The sequence below is a fragment of the Rhincodon typus genome, chromosome 10 (assembly GCF_021869965.1).
Source record: "Rhincodon typus isolate 14 chromosome 10, sRhiTyp1.1, whole genome shotgun sequence".
Classification (NCBI taxonomy): domain Eukaryota; kingdom Metazoa; phylum Chordata; class Chondrichthyes; order Orectolobiformes; family Rhincodontidae; genus Rhincodon; species Rhincodon typus.
This window is the reverse complement of record NC_063341.1, coordinates 21,589,811-21,607,476: the sequence shown is the minus strand read 5'-3', so window position 1 is coordinate 21,607,476 and position 17,666 is coordinate 21,589,811. Positions and strand designations below refer to the sequence as shown.

At 39.4% G+C, this 17,666-nt stretch overlaps 1 protein-coding gene across 9 annotated transcripts in view; it reads right to left on the bottom strand.

The window, feature by feature from the left end:
* The window catches only part of zgc:110366 (uncharacterized protein LOC550476 homolog), a 100,973-nt gene that overhangs the window by 16,026 nt on the left and 67,281 nt on the right, over positions 1–17,666 (bottom strand). For 6 of the 9 annotated variants that reach the window (XM_048601598.1, XM_048601597.1, XM_048601600.1 and 3 more), the window contains exons 4-5: positions 15,689–15,780; positions 1,692–1,874 (exon numbers count right to left, since the gene is read on the bottom strand). In XM_048601598.1, coding sequence (XP_048457555.1) covers positions 1,692–1,874; positions 15,689–15,780 — 275 coding nt within the window. The remainder of the gene's footprint in view (positions 1–1,691; positions 1,875–15,688; positions 15,781–17,666) is intronic. The other 3 variants (XM_048601603.1, XM_048601602.1, XM_048601596.1) reach the window with 2 other exon arrangements.

Below are 17,666 nucleotides of genomic sequence, written 5' to 3'. Positions count from 1 at the left end.
CCGCAGTTCTTTTGGTTTTCACCTCTTTTTATTCCTTTAAGACACTTGTTAAAGTTATCACTTTGATGAAGCTTTTGGTCATCTGTCCTAATATATTCTTATTACCCTGTTACCTCGAAGTTTAGTTATTCAAATACAGTCCTGCCTGGGCTCACACATACTAGCCACAATACAACTGTTAGAAGCAGTTCAGAAAAGGTTGACTTGATTCATTCCTGGGATGCCAAGTGCTTATTTCATGAAGAAAGGTTGTACAAATTTGCGCCAATAATCTTTGGAGTTTAGAAGAATGAGAGGTGATATTGTTGAGATATAGAAGATCCTGAGCGGATTTCATAGCGTGGATACCAGGAGGATATATTTTTGTGGAGGAGACTAGAACTAGGGAACAATTTAAGAATAAGAAGTCTTCATGTTAATAAAATGGAGATTTTTGTTTTGTCTCTCAGAGGATCATTGGTGTATGAAATTCCATTCCCCAGAAAGCAGTAGAGGCTGGGTCTTTGAATTTATTTACAGCAGCATTAGACATATCTTTGAAAGACAAGGAGATGGGTCCAGACAGGGAAGTGGAGTTCAGACCACGAGATCAGCTACGATCTTATTGAATTGTGGGTAGGCTCACAGGACTGATTAGCCTACTCTTGCTCCTAGGTCTTGTGATCCTTCAGAAATTATTGGTTATCTGTAGCCTTTTTAAAAATTCATTCCGGGGGAATGTAGGCTTCATTGACTGGGCCAGCATTTACTAATTTCCATTAAGTGGTGAGCTGCCTTCTGGAACTGCTGCAGTCCATTTGATGAAGACCACAGGGAGGGAGCTCCAGGATTCTGACCCAGTGAAACTGAAGGAACAGTGACATGTTTCCATGTCAGGACAGTAATGATGTGGAGATGAACTTGCAGGTGGTGGTGATCCTGTGTATCTGCTGTTCTTGTCCTTTGAGATGACAGTGGTCCTAGGTTCCAGCCCCACAACCGTCTGAAGTGTATGCACTCATCTAAATCTGGCTGCTCAGCACACCCAAATTTAATCACTCCACCATTGGTAGTGATGCCTTCAGGTGCATAGATCCTAAGCATTGGAATTTCCTCCCTAAACCTCTCAAACTCTCTTTCCAACTTCAAGACGCTCCTCGAAACCTGCCTCTTTGATCAAGTTGTTAGTCTTTGGCCTTCATATTTTACATAGTTTGTATCAATAGTCCATTATAATATTCCACTAAAGCATTTTGTTAAATTTTATTACATTAAAAGTGCTACTGAAATATGAGTTACTATTAATACAATCCATTGGACCATCCAGGCTCCATCTCAGTCTTTACACACGTAAAGACTCTGTCCCAACCTGCAACTTTTAAATCTGGAAAGCCCAATAAGCTCAAGTCTATGATTTCAAGTCAGCTTTAGGCGTATTCAAGATTACTGACAGTGGATATTTCAAGCCTCACAGCAGCACCCAGTAATCTTTATATAATTACCTATTTTAGAAATATTCAAATTACTGTTAACATTTAATATAATTAGAACCTTTTGAAGGATTTTTTTTAGTTTCACTAATGTTCTTTCATTCAAAACAACTAACGTGTTTTGGTTTGTGACTAAACTCCAGATATGGCTTTATCATCTGAGAAAAAGTTAACCAAATTAGAAATCATGGCTATGTACATCAGATAAGACTTCAGACTTACTTGTATACTCCACCGGATACAGATTTGAGAGGGTGAGCAATTATATTTCTCCGACATTTTGATGATGTCAGGATGTGACAAAGCCTGTCCTTTAGCTAGTGGGCAGTACCCTTCAAAGACTATTCCATGGCTTCTGCAGTAGTCCACTAGTTCCTGGGGCCTCTGGAAAGGATGATATTCAGCCTGTGCAACATACAACATTTGTACAGCATGTACAGTATATCACAATACACTATTACATAGCCAGAGCTCAAATCTACAAGTTAATCCATTAACTCTTGTAGAATATTGTACCAAATTCAAGTTCTTGTCTTAGATATACAACCTCCAATTTTCATACAGTACAATTCAAGTAACCTCAAACTCCAGTACAATGTTGATCTTTTAAAATTTGTTTATACAGTATTTCATTACTTTGGTTTGTTTCTTTATTTCACTTCCATTAAGTACCTCCTTGCCACATACTATGGGGATAAATTTGAGCTGGATGGCTTAATGGTCAATCTCTCTACCCTGGAACAATTTTTCTACAGTTGGCTGATGGGATGTATTCAAGTGTGGACATAGACAACTCCTATTCTGTCCATGCAGAACAGCCTTATTATGCTCAGCTGAGATGAGTAACTTGTAGTGCCATATATCATCAGCCTGAAACTGAATGTAACCTCACATTCATGGGAGGCCCTACACAGCTACTGTGTTACGTTTCGCTGTGAAGCGATTGTAACTAAATCAGTTAAAGTATCAACCAAAAATGTCACAGTGTTTACAATCTTCAATAATCCAATATTTGTCTAATAATACAAAATAGTTCTCTTGTAGCCACAGTTAAGCATGTAGTCCCTCACTTTTCTGTATTGCCCTTTAGGTTGCTTCTGTGCCTCGCTATTCCTTTTGTGATTTCTTTACTCTTGTCTTCATTTTATGTTGTTTTTCCTCTTATTTGTTTTCATCTTGATGCTTTTCTTTTCATTCATTTTATTCGACATGTTGTGGAGGGAGCTGCTGAGGTTGTACGGTATTTTCCAGGACAGGTACAAGGAATATGTGGACCTGGATCTTCTGAGCAGCTGCAGTAATTGTCAGATTGCCACTGAGCTCATGAATTCCCCAGACTCACACTGCAATGCCTTTCTCCTGGGGACCTCTGAGCCTGCTTTCACAGAAATAAGCAATGCAGTGTCCCCCAGGGAACTCTGTCAGAGGGGAACAGGCTCAGAGAAAACAGGACACACCATGTCTTTTCAGCACCAGCTGCTGCATGTGATGATATAGGAGCAGAAGTAGAATGAGATGAGTCAGATACATAAATTGTGTGGTTGCATGGAGGAACAGGGTGAGTAGGTAGTCAGATCGGTGAGGAAATTGGCTTAGGTTAAGAGTGTCATCGTGTGGCTGGGAGATGTTGTTCAGTTAGGGATGGTAATCAGGTTGGGACGTTGATCAAGAGGGCCTGTGATTAATAAACTACTTCAGCTTGCAAATTCCATCTGTGTCCAACACCCAACGTACATTCCTTTTCCCACCAATCCTTTACTAGTGTTGTAGATGTGATAAGCCTCATTTACATAGTAACACCAATCTTTGAATTGCTCTATCACCCTTACACATCAGTCTATTACTGTGGGTCATATTGTTCAATCTCCTTCCTAATTAGCCCACATTGTCTCTTTAGCCACATCTTCCAGCCTCCCCTTACATTCCATCCACTTTCGATTCCCTTACCTTTCTCCTCCTCAGTTCCTCATTGCATATTCTCCCTTATCACTGCATACCAACCCAGCCCGTTCTGTCACTGACTCTCTCTCCATCCTCTCCCTTCCACCACTTGCTATTATATTCTATCTAATACCTCCCAATTTTCCATCATGATCCTACATCCCTTCCTATCTGATTTCCCCCACAATGTTCATCCTTATTTTCTCTAGCACTTCCTTTACTCTCTGACTAATGCAAACTCACAACAAAGCAGGAAATTACTTTTAAAAAAGACATTAACATTGCCACGGTCCAAGTTTAGTTTTGATCTATGGTGAAGATTGAAAAAATAAACATGCAAGTCATCAGACCATAAGACACAGGAGCAGAATTAGGCCATTCAGCCATTGAGTTCATTCTGCCATTTGATCATGGTTGATGTGTTTCTCAATCCCATTCTCCTGCCTTCTTCCCATCACCCTTGATCCCCTTACTGATCAAGAACCTATCTCTGTCATAAATGCACTCAATAACTTGGTCTCTGGAGCCCTCTGTGGCAATGAGTTCCACAGATTAATAACCTTCTGGCTGAAGAAATTCCTCCTCATCTCAGTTCTGAAGAATCAGCCCTTCACTCTGAGTCTGTGCCCTTGGGTCCTAGTTTTTCCTATCTTCTCCATGTCCACTCTATCCAGGCTTCTCAGTGTTCTGTAAGTTTCAATCAGATCCCCCCATATCCTTCTAGACTCAATCAAGTACAGACCAAGAGTCCTCAACCATTCCTCATATGACAAGCCCTTCATCCCCGGATCATTCCAGTAAACCTGCTCTGGCCCCCTCCAACACCAGCATATCTTCCTTAGAAACGAGACCCAAAACTGCTCACAACATTGCAAATCTTGTCTGACTGGAAACTTATACAGTCTCAGCACTATATTTCTGTTCTTGAATAATAGCTGTTTTGAAATGAATGCTAACATTGAGGTTGTAGATATGCTTGCCAAGCTGGTGGGTTTGGTTGCAAATGTTTGGCACCCTGCTAGGTAACATCATCAGTGCGCCTCTAGGGAAGTGTCAGTGTTCCGTCCCACTTGTCATATATCTGCCTCGATTTGTTGGGGTGGTTGGTATTACTTCCAGTTCTGTTTCTCAGTGGTTTGTACACAGGGTCTAATTCAATGTGTTTGTTGTTAGTGTTCCGGTAGGATACCAGGCCTCCAGGAATTCCCTGGCGTGTCTCTGTTTGGCTTGTGCAATTATGGATGTGTTGTCCCAGTCGAATTTGTGTCCCTCATTGTCCATGTGTAGTGAGACAGCTACATACTACGCACGTGGGACAGAACACTGACACTTCATTGCAGATGCACTGACGATGTTAACTAGCAGGGTGACGAAACATTTGCAACCAAACACACCACCTCGGCGAGCAAGTCTACATCCACAGCTCGAGCTACAAATCTTCTCGAAAACTCTGAATGCCAACATTGCATTTGCCTTCTTAACCGCTAACTGAACCTGCATGTTAACCTTAAGAGAATCCTGAACTACGACTCCCAAGGCCCTTTGTGCTTCAAATTTCTGAAGCCTTTCCCCATTTAAAAAATAGTCTATGCCTCTTTTCTTCCTACCAAAATACATAACCTCACACTTTCCCAAATCATATTTCATCTGCCAGTTCTTTACTTATTCTTCTAGCCTGTCCAAGTCCTACTGCAGTCTCTCTGCTTCCTTACCACTGCCTGTCCCTCCACCTATCTTTGTGTCATCTGTAAACTCAGCAACAGTGCCCTCAGTTCCTGCATCCAGATAGTTATGTGTAACGGGAATAGTTGTGGTCCCAACACCGACCCCTGGGGAACTCCACTAGTCACCAGCTGCTATCCTGAAAAACAGCCCTTTTTCCTCACTCCATGCATTCTGTCAGTCAATCAATCCTTTATCCTTGCCAATACCTGGCCCCTAACATCATGGGCACCTACCTTATTTAGCATCCTCCTGTGTAGTACTTTGTCAAAAGCCTTCTAGAAGTCCAAATGGATCACATCCACCGGCTCTCCCTTGTTTAACTTGCTCGTTATCTTCTCAAAGAATTCTAACAGATTTGTCAGGCATGACCTCCCTTTGAAGAAACCATGCTGACTCAGCCATACATTATCATGTCCCTCCAAGTACTGCGCAATTTCATCCTTAATAATGGACTCCAAAATCTGACCAATGACTGAGGTCAGCCTAACCGGCCTTTAGTTTCCTGTCTTCTCCCTCCCACTCTTCTTAAACAGGGGTGTTACATTAGCCATTTTCAGTCCTCTGGGACCCTCTCTGATTCCAGGGATTCCTGAAAGATCACAACCAATGCCTCCAAAGTGTCCTCATCTCTCTCCTTCAGAATTCTGGGGTGTAGTCTATCTGGTCTGGGTGATTTATCCACCATCAGACCTTTCAGCTTCCCCAGAACCTTCGCCTTAGTGATGGCCATTACACTCACCTCTGTCCTCTGACTCTCTTGTAGATCTGGTATGCTGCTGGTGTCTTCCACTGTGAAAACTGATGCAAAGTACCTATTTAGTTCCTCTGCCATTTCTTTGTTTCCCATTATTACTTCCCCAGTCTCATTTTCCAGCAGTCCAATGTCCACTCTTGCTCTCTCTTTAACCTATTTAAAAAGAACTCTTGCAATCTTCTTTTATATTACTAGCTAGCTTACTTTCATATTTCATCTTCTCCCCCCCTTATTGCTTTTTTAGTTGTCCAATGCTTGTTTTTAAAGGTTTCCCAATCCTCTGGCTTTCCATTAATCTTGACCACATTGTATGCATTTTCTTTTGCTCTTATGCTGGCCTTGACTTCTCTTGTCAGCCATGGTTGCCTCATCCTTACCTTAGTATGTTTCTTCTTCCTGGGGAAGAATTTCTGCTCTGTCTCCCGAATTATCCCAGAAACTCTTGCCGTTGCTGCTCCACTGTATTTCCTGTTAGGATCCTCTTCCAATCAACTCTGGCCAGGTCCTCCATCATGTGTTTGTACTTACCTTCACTGAATTGTAATACCATTACATCAGATTCCAGCTTCTCCCTCTCAAACTGCAGGGTGAATTCTATCATATTATGGTCACTACCCCGTAGGGATTCCTTCACTTTAAGCTCCTGAATCAAGGCTGCCCTATTAGCAAATCCAGAATTGCCTGTTTCCTGGTGGGCTCTACCACAAGCTGCTCTGAAAAAACAAATCTCGTAAACATTCCAGAATTCCTTACCTTGAGATCTGCTACCAACCTGATTTTCCTAGTCCACCTGCATTTTGAAGCACCTCATGATTATTATAATAGTGCCTTTTTTACATGTCTTTTCTATCTCTTGATTTTTTTTTGTCCCACATCCTGACTACTGCTAGGAGGAGTGTACAGATCTCCCATCAGTGTTTTACTTTTAGTGCCAATAGTGAGCATATCCTCTTAAGGCCTATATTAGCTCATCATAACATTCCCAAAATACATTACATTCCCTGCCCACCTCCCTCTGCTTCATTCCCAGGCAATGTGCTGGTGAAGAATATCTTTACCAAGGTTTTAATACTTCACTGCCAATCTCAAAGCACATTTTTAAATTCAGTGTATACAGTAAACTATCAAAACCTTGAATGCACATAAAATGAAACCACTTCAATTATCGGGTTAGAAAGCATCTTTCAGGGGGTTTTGAAACAAGACCATTCCGCCTAACAAGCACAATGCAAAAAGAGAAATGTTAGTAAATGCTTTCACATTATCTTCTGCAGGTAAAGCCAGGCTGAGAGAATGGGGTTTCTTGTTTATACAGCATTCATAGATTTACTTAAATGGAAGGAAACAATTACAAACCGTTATAATAGTGATTACTCATTTTGGTTTCCCATCCTCAAAATGGTACATTTTTAACAGTTTGTCGTTGTGGTACATGCCCTAGTCAGACACAGTACTGCTCAGAAATTAACTGGTTTAATGCATTTCTGACACTTGCTGCAGAAAATATAACAATTTGCTTGCCACATCACAAAAATGAATTGCTTCGCAAGAGAAATATCCTGTTCTCCATCCACAGAACAAATAATCTGGTCAGCATTCAGCTTTCACTTACTGTGAATCAAGATTTAAAGACCAAGAGCAGAAAAGAGATAAATAAAATTTAAAAAATGAGCGGAAGAATAATTACTAGCAGGAAAAGAGTTCACAAAGCAGATACATCCAGGACAATAACTTTCCTACAATTATAACTGGGACTTAAGTGTAATATCAAAAGTGAAGCTTTGGGAATTGGAAAAATACTCACTGTTCTCAGACATGGATTTCCTCCCTTCTCACCCTCATTAAATTTGTTCTCTTTCAAGATACATTCTGCCAAAAAAGATACTTGTGGTGCATGTATCATCGCAATTATATGGAATAGGCTTTAGACAAGTCATTTTTCTTTCAGTAATTTTTAAGAGATTTGTTCACCCTGACATGGGCGATAGGCTACTGCAGTGTACTTGGTGAGGCAGACAGCTGATTCAGCTGGCACCTCCAATGAACAAATTCATCTCAAATCCTGATTGGGAAGAATTGCCTTTGCCTGAAATTTAGAGTAAGAGTGATAGCGGCAGCAGTTCAAATGAAGGCACATCAACTTCTGAAGCTTGCAAAGGCATGTGGTGAAATTGGCCCTGATTTGATCTAATATGGATATATCTAAAGAGAAAAGTATGAGGGAAAAAATAATTTGGATGGTGCCACTTCCAGCAATCCTGTACTGATTGACCTTGATTCTCCAGGAGCAGTCTGTGTAGTACTGCTTGAAGTGGTGCTATGTAAATTAATTTCTCCCAGTACTTTTTTTTCACTCATGGGATATGGTTATTGCTGGCTGGGCATTTATTGTCTGTAGCCAATTGTGTGGCAAAGTCAGTGGCCAGCTGTGTTCCTGAATCAATGCAGTCCTTGGGATGTAGAGAAACCCACAATGTTGTTAGGAAGGGAGTTCCTCAGACAATAAAGGAACAGCAAAATAGTTCCAGGTCAAGTTGGTGTGAGACTTGGAGGAGAACTTGTGGATGTTCCTGTGCAGCTGCTGCTATTGCCCTTCCAGGTGATAGAGATCACATGTTTGGAATTTGCTGCTGAAGGACCCTTGATGAGTTATTGCGGTACATCTTATTGATGATACACACTGCTGCCACTGTCTGTTGGTTGTGAAGGGAGCAAATGCTGAAAACTATCTTTTATCTGTTTTGTATTGTATCTGCACTGGGACTCAGCAGCTATTGCTGAGGCTAAAAATACTCAGTCAAACTCAAAAACATGTTCTCCGAAATCTTCAGCTGTATTCTAATTATTTACATATATGTTTAAAGTGAAACTTTTCACAAGAAATACTTCAAATCAAATATTGCCTAATTGAAAATGTGAATGTTTAAGCCGTGTAAGCAGATAATATCTCCAGGTATCCTTTAGTCAGACGTCAGTTATGATGCACCCCTCCCTTTCCTTTTCCTCTCAGTTACTCACTAACTGGTACTTTGGGGCTCAATCAAATCAACATTTCCAAGTTTAGCAAACAATAAGGACTATAAGAAAAAAAACTCCCCCTCCCCCACCCCAGCTTTTCTGAGCACTGTAAATCAACACCCATTTAGTAGCTTAATTATTTTGTGTTATTTTTGTAAAGCAGTTGATCATCTATGGCATTACACATAGGGATTCCAAACCTTCTTCCCCTCTGTCAACACCATAAAAACCACCATTTTCCAGCTCTGAAGACAGTCATATTGAGCTCAAAACATTAACTCTGTTTCTCGCCCCAGAGATGCTGCTGAATTTCTTCAGAACTTCCTTTTAACTCAAAACCAATGTGAATAGAGGCCACAAAATAGCCCTGCACTAGGATGCACTGATCGAATGCATTCCCTATTTTAAAGTCACACATTCTACCATGTCTTACGTCTGCATTTATAATGACCTTATTTATGCAAATTAGACTATTGTTATTATACTCTCCTGTTACCAATGACAACTCAACAATAACTTTAATTTATATTGTGCCATTAACAGAGTCAAAACATCCGTAATTATAGACAACAAGGTGCAGGGCTGGATGAACACAGCAGGCCAAGCAGCAATAGGGGTCTTGCTGCATAAAATGAGACAACAAGTCTCATAAGGAAATGTTAGGATGGACAACAAAAAGATTGGTAAAAGGTGTTCAATGTAACACCTTAACAACGCAAGGGAGAGACATTGAGGCAGAGAGATTTATTAGGAATGGACTTCAAGAATTTGTGTCATCGACAGCTAAAGGCATATCATCCAGTGGTGGAGTGATTAATATCGAGGATTCACAAGGCTATTTGTTGGTAGAGCACAGAGATGGGTTGAAAGACTGCAGGATACTACAAGGATGAAAACTTTAAAGTTGAGGTGTTGTTGGATTAGGAGCAGTGTCGGTTAGCTATCATGTGGTTGTTGCTGAATATAGCAACAGAGTAATCAGGTGTTTGGACCTTGTTTGAGGACGTTGTAACAGATGGAGTAGAAATTAGTTACAGCATGCACCACAGTCAAATTTGCAACTACGTTCTCTGGCTTATCTGCTAGTCCTTAAAGTGCTTGCTTTATGCTACTAAGTTTCTGTTTTTTATAAATGGAATTCTATATGGAACCTGTAGGAGTCAGTCAGGGGATTATGGAATCCACATATTGGAGGCTGCTTCTGGCCTAAACTGAAACACATTGCTAGTTTCAATTGCCTCTGTCCATCCAAGAATTTACAAGGGCTTGCTGAAATTTCAAACTTCCTGAATTTGATAAGACCCTGGCTGGTGAGCTGCATTAGGACGTCCTTTCATTGATTTTATGGAAATGAGGGCTAGGCCCGATTTGGAAACAGCCTCAAGCATCCGCATTTAGGCACGTGTTCCAGAGTTACTGCTGGATTTGTGTAGTTCCTAGTGCAAATCCAATTAAGATTAGTTCAATTAATGAGAGGATGTTTCCTTTAAAATTTAACTCCTTTCTTTAAGAGAAAATGAACTAAAAAAGATCACATGGCAGAATTTTTCCAGCCAGTTGGAAGTGAGTATGAAGGTGAGTGAGGGAAGACAATGCCCAAAAATTGATTCAGCAATCCTGTCATGATCCCATGTGCTGCATGGTTTCCCCAAGGTGGGATTGAAGGAAAGCAGGAGAACCCCTTGGATCTAATGGTTAAGTAATTCAAAAAAATGGTTGAAGTTGTTAAGAAGGCAATTATTAGCCAATAATTGATATAAAATATTATTTTAATCTATCTTCTATGTTCTACAGTCCCAGAAGCCATCTAATGCATCACAAAACAGCACAAAATGATTTTTTACATGGAAAGGTAGTAGGACATGGAATGCTTCAGGAAAAACAGACACGACATAAATTTTTATTAGGCTTCATAAGGAAGCTGAACAAACATTTGATAAAAGAAAGTTTTAAATGACTATGGGAAAAAAGGCAGAAAATGGGGCTTAGAGATTAGATATTTTAGACAGCTCAATGTGTCAAATAATCTTTTTTGAGTTCTGTGAAATTCTATACTGTATAATATGTAGTAATATGACATATGAGGAATACTGATTTAAAAATTATTAACTGAGAGCATTTTAGGAGCAAAGTTCCGTAAAACATCATAAACAGTAATGTCTTTGTAACAACTGAAGCATGACTGACACCTACCAGAAAAGTTCAAAGTAGACAGTCTTTGAAATTAGTGGAGCAAATTTAATTTGCTTACAGACTTTTGACAATGTACCTCCTCAGATAATATGAATTGTGACACTTCACTAACTGTCTTAACAACTACCAAAACTTGGCATAACGTTTATGTGAGGTTTTATTTACCACATGGCGTTTGGCTCAGAAGAACTGGGAAAAAAAAGTATATCCTTAAAATTGGCAGCTCTTGGATACCACGAATGCCAAAAGATTAGGACACTTGTTCCTCAGAAACTGGCTGACAATCTTTGTGTTCTCAGGACAAAACCATGTTGTGGGAGCCTTGCAGGATAACCTGATGTGACAATCAAGCTACTTCAGCTCTGTCTCTGGCAACTAGGTTAACTATATTTAATAAACTTGGAAAGTACCTTGATTATTGATTGATTGATTGATTTATTGTCATGTGTACTGAAATACAGTGAAAAGCTTTGTTTACGAGTGGTACAGGCAGATCACAGCAAGCAAAGGATGTACAGATCAAAAAGACTTAGAAGCATACAGGTTACAATATTTGAGGCTGCAGTCCATTCAAAAGTCTGATAACGACTGGAAAGAAGCTGTTTCTGAACCGGTTCCTACATGTGTTCAGGCTTGTGTATCATTTGCCTAATGGAGGAAGTTGTAGGAGATCATTATCAGGGTGCGATTGGTTTTTGATGATGTTGGCCACCTTTCTGCAGCAGTGAGCCATGTAAATAGAGTCCATGGATGGAAGGTTGGCATCCACAATAGTCTGGGCTGTGCACATAACGTTTTTTAGTTTCTTATGGTCCTGGGCAGAGCAGTCGCCATCAGCAGGCTGTTATGCACCCAGACAGTATGCTTTCAATAATGCATCTGTAGAAGTTGGCGAGGGACCTTATGGGCATGCCAAATTTCCTGAGCCGCCTGAGGAAGAAGAGGTGTTGTTGTGCCTTCTTGACTGTCACATTTACATAGCAAGTCCACGACAGGTCGTCGGTTATCATCACCACAAAGAACTAGTTTTGTCACCATCTGCCTTTGCCGTGATTTTTTTTATATACCAGATAACAACTTGTACTGCTACAAAGTAGAGTTTAAAAAATTCAGCAAGGAGATAGAGAAAACTGAGATTCTCCATCGGCCTTCAGTAACCAAATTTAAAGTGACTAACCAGGCATCATAAATAATGACATATTAAAACTATATTTCTTAGCTGAACTCCCTATCCAACACTAGCCCATTCTACGTAACCCAGTGTTGCTTGGTGTGTTTCAGCCAGAATAAGATGGATAACTTAAATAGCGAGATCTTTTGGGTAATTTTAACTGAATGGCACAAATCCTAAACATCTGAGGTACCCCTATTGGTGTAACATTCTCTTTCTAAAGGGTGATCTGGATAGCAAGATAATGCTATTATTTCTAGAAATTTGTAATTCTTTTAAATCCATAAGCAGGGAGGGTTGGCATGATAATGTTTTTGTGTTTCCCAGTAACAAAAAAATTGGTTCATTTGAGGATCTGCAGCACAGTGGGTTGAGGGTACAAATATTTTGAGATTTAGTTTAAAAACATGAAGACATTAATAACGTAATGCAATTTGCAGGGTGTTCATTATATTAAGTTTCTACTGTGGATCTTCATGTGACTGAGCACATCAAACTGCAGCACTTTGAGCACATAGAGCAGGATGTCCCGTACACAGGGATTTAGAATTACTTGTTTCTCTTTTACAATAAAGATGTTATGATGCAAAGTGCAATGAAGATCAATGTAAAAGTTGTCATAATGTTTCATGATTGGTAGCAAGCTCCTCCCAATCATTAATATCAACGCCACTCTGCTTCAAGGAGAGCTTCATGGTGCCTTTGTTGTATTTTCTTTGTCCAGTCCTGGATTACTTGTCATTTGAAAGTTCAGTACACAGAACCTAGCTTTTGTTGACTTGCAGAGGTCTTTGATGTCAAAATCTCTCTGCCATAGTTTGTAGAAGGCTGAGCTGGCAAAGCTAATCGAGTTTAGGATCTCCTCATCAATGGTTCCCTTTTGATGAGGTGGCTTCCAAGGCATGGAAAGTGATCACTTATATTCCATCGTCTCCCCTTTAACATATGGCAGGTGGAGTATTTAACTGACCAGATCTGGGTTGATATGAGAGTTTTATTTTGGCAATATTCAAGGACAGGCCAAGTTTCTTGTATGCAGCATTTAAAAGATCAAGGGTGGTTTGAAATCCAGCACAGAATGAGCACTGACACAGCTGAATACTGCAGGTCATATGTGTCTCTGGTAGCCAGTTTAGTTTGGCATGGAGATGACTTAGGTTAAAGTATTTTTAATCAGACAGTATTTAATACTCACACCAGAGGATAGTTTATCTTTGATGAGGTGAACAATCACTATCAGGTAGATTGTAAATAATATGAGGGCGACCAAACAGCCTTGCTTAACATCAGTCTAGATTTTAAAGGCGTCTCCCACGCTACACAACTGTAATCATATCATCATGAAGTAATTGCAGGATTGTTATGAAGTTTCTTGGACAGCCAGATTTCTGAAGAACAATCCACAGAGCTTCCTGATTTACTGAGTCAAATGCTTTGGTCAGGTATATAATTACAATGGAGAGTTCCTGGTGCTGTTCTTGACATTGTTCTTGGAATTGCCTGTCGGCAGAGAGAGTATGTAGTAGATTCCTCTGAAAGGTCTAAAACCATACAATGTCGCTGACAGGATTTCCTCAGCCATAGGAAGTAGGTGACCAGGAGAATGCACATCAGGGTTTTCCTTGCTATGGACAACAGAGAAACATTTTCTACAAGATGATTTATCTCCCTTTTTGAAGATAATTATAACTGCTACATTCTTGAAATAAGGTTATTTTTTTCTCCCAAATATGCAGGATGAGTGCATGAAGCCTTGAATTGATCAAAAGCCCACCAGCTTTGAAGACCTCAGCTGGAATACCATTAGGACTGCAGGCTTTGTTAATGTTCATCTGCTTGATTGCTTGTTGCAGTTCTTCCGGAAATGGTGGGTCACCCATGGATTGTGCCACAGGGTTCTAGAGCTTTGCATGTTGTGGCAGGCAGTGTACTGTTTGATTTCTCAAGCTTTCTCTTCCCGCCACTTGTCTTTTATGCTCTGAATTTGTCTTTTAGCATCAACTTTGTGCTGTTAGAATTCTGCCTCCTTGACTTAGAAACTTTCGGTTGTTCTGGCAGGCAATGAACATTGCCTGTTTTTCTTCCAGAATATCATATGCTTCAACATTAACTTTATTGAACCAGTCCTGGTGATGACAATGATCAGGACAGAATGTTTAGTACAGCTGACTCTATTTGATCCCACTGTTCTGGAATTGAGTTGTGTGTAAAGATTCTCCAGAATGACTTTGAGCAGCTTTTGCCAAAGACATCTGCTCTTCAGTTGGAATGCCTTAGGGTTGAGATGTTGATCTTCCTTCTGTTAGATTTTTGGGTCCTGCGATGTTCCTTTGCAGGGTGGATGTTCATTACTAATCAAACAACTTGATGACCAGTCTAGCAGGCAGCCGTCCCCAGATAGATTAAGTGTTACAGATAGAACTTAGATCAGGACTTCCCAAAGTAGGGATCTTGGGATTGTGAAATATGAGGCTGCAATGGCCACTGTGTAGCTCTGAGTTACAGCAGCTGCATTACTGCCTTCGGGAAGCTCTCAGAGCTCTCACTTCAGGTTAGTGTTATTTTTCAATCTTGAAAGTGGGGTCAAAGTGGGGAAAGGTTTCAGAAACACTGACTTAGATCTTCGACTTGAACAATTACATAACTGAAGAGATGCTGATGCATTGACCTAGGATACTTTCATGTACTTTTGTATTTGTGATTGTTATTTTGGCATTATATGGTGTTTGTTTTATCAAAGCTATGCTGAGAATACTTTATCAGCAGAAAGATATAATTTGCATTAGTTTTTCCCACCTTATTTTTCCAAATAGTCCTTCTCCAGACACCGGAGTCAACGCTGGCATTTATAGAGGGGGTTTGGTGGCATAGTGTTAATGTCAATAGTCTAGTAATCCAGAGACCCAGGTTTATTCTTTGAGGACATATTTTCGAATCCCATCATGGCAACTGGTAAATTAAGTAAATTAAAATAATAAAATACAGATATGATGGGCTGAATGGCCTCCTTCTGTACTGTAAAATTATATGATTTTATGAAAACTTGTAATTGAGAGGTGGCCTCAGTAACTCCAACAACATTCAAGGAGCATGACACCAAACAGGACAAAACTGCTTGACTGGCACAACACCTTGTCCTTCAACATTCTCCATCCTCCACCAATGCACAGTGGCAACAGTCTGTATTGCAGCAACCCATCAAAGCTCCTTTATCAGCACCTTCTAAGCGTACAATCTCTAAAGTTTGCTTGAGGATCAGGAACTGTTTATGTAAAAGTTTTGTCCATAGATTAAATTGGCTATAGACAGTAATAAGGTAAAATTTATGTGGTCAATGGTAGGAGCGAACTTGACTTCTCATTAAACCCTTGCATATTTTCCTGCATTATAAATATTCAAAATGCTGCAGCCTCTCACCTGATTGACATGTGGAATGATGTCACAATCTTCCTTCAGCTGCTCTAAATGAGAAATGAGGAAATTGCTCACTCCAATGGATCGACATATCCCTATAAGAAACAACGTGCCAGAGAATTAGTTACATGTCAGAGGATATCCTGTAAAGTACTTTCAGCATTGCAAAGATGCAGCTGCAGCAGTATATTGGACAATAGAAATTTTCAGAGAAGAGCAAGAACTCCATGAGTGAAGGTCCAAGTAGACACCATATTTTAAATGCCTGTTCCATCCAAACCCCTTTAGGAAATAGTTTTCTAATACAAACATACTGCAGCTTCCTGATGAATCATGTTAAGGGCTGGGAAAATTTAATGAGGCATAAGCAGAAAAAAAACAATTAGAAATGCGTCAGCATCAAAAGAAGGAAACTATGTTTTGTGCACTTGCCAAATTTATACGCAACTATAAGAATGAGGAACAAATGAGAGGGTCACAAGCAAGGACAAAGAGTTCCTAACAATCACAAACATATTGGCTCTGTGACAGTACTGATTGTGCTGGAGTTTCGTATAATATCCAGTGAAATCTAAATAAGTCTAGCATTGACAGCCAAGTATTAAGGTTAAAAGTTTAATTATAAACAAAGAGACCAGGGAGTTTTAACAGTATTTTGACTTTTAGCCTTAAATAGTATTAATAAAGCCAAAAGTTTTCTTCTTTTCCCAAAAGATAGTCAAAATACAATTTTTGCTGGAATTAATAAACACTAATAAATTTCAATGACATTTTTAAAACATAGAATTCATGGGAATGCGTGTGTTCCAGCAATTCAGCAATATGTTGTACATTACAGTATGCTGTATATTTGAAATATTAATAGAAAATGGCAGAAAAGCATAGTAAATATTTAGAAGAGAATAAAAAGTTAGTGTATTTGTTAATAAAAGCAGAAATTGCTGGAGAAACTCAGCAAGTCTGGCAGCATCTGTAGGAAGAAAGCAGAGTTAACTGCTGAAGAATCACCGGATCCAAACTGTTAACTATGCTTTCTTCCCACAGATGCTGTGAGACCTGCTGAGTTTTTCCAGCAATTTCTGTTTTTATTTCAGATCTCTAGCATACACGGTTCTATGTTTTATTTTCATCAAGACTTGCAAAGTTACTTACTCAAATCATTAACTTACTTTTCTCATTCAGGCGCCTGTAGCTTTCCAGTTTAAATTAAAATCTTTTGATATCACTGCATAATCATATTATTATTATACAATATTCACACATTTACCTTTCTAAATGAATAATGATAACCAATTGTTGTGCCTTTCACTAAAGAAACTCACCACTGGATTCACAGCAGGCAGGCACAACTGAGTTACCTTTATTTACATCTGTTCAATGGAACAGGGATTAATTCTTACGAAGTACTGCACTAAAAGAAACAACTTATACAAAAAATGTAAAATTTACGTGAATGTAAATTCTCACATTAAAATAGGATTAAATCAACATCAACAAGACCTTAAGATGTAATCAAAACCAAAACAGATAAGACCATTATTTCCAGAGAAATTAAATGTAAAAACAAATTTCTTGACACCACCATGTCATTCACAAAAATATCATCTATTGACAAAAAGTAATAAAAAGAACAATTTATTTATTTTTCCTTCCTGCATACATTATCTGTTTTGAAGAAGGGTGACACGAAATGTTAACTCTGTTTTCTCTCCGCAGATGCTGCCAGACTTGCTGAGTTTCCCCAGCAATTTCTGTTTTTGATTTAAATTATCCTGTCTGGCTTCTTTCTCTTTCTGTCTGGGAGTGTCTTTCCATTTTCATTAACTTGATTCTGCTCTCTTAATCTGAATTTTGACTTTTAATGGTTGAAACTGTGATGGTTATTGATTAGTCTTCATAGAATCCCTACAGTGTGAAAGCAGACCATTCCGCCCATTGAATCCACACTGATCTTATGGAGAGCATCTCACCCAGACCCATG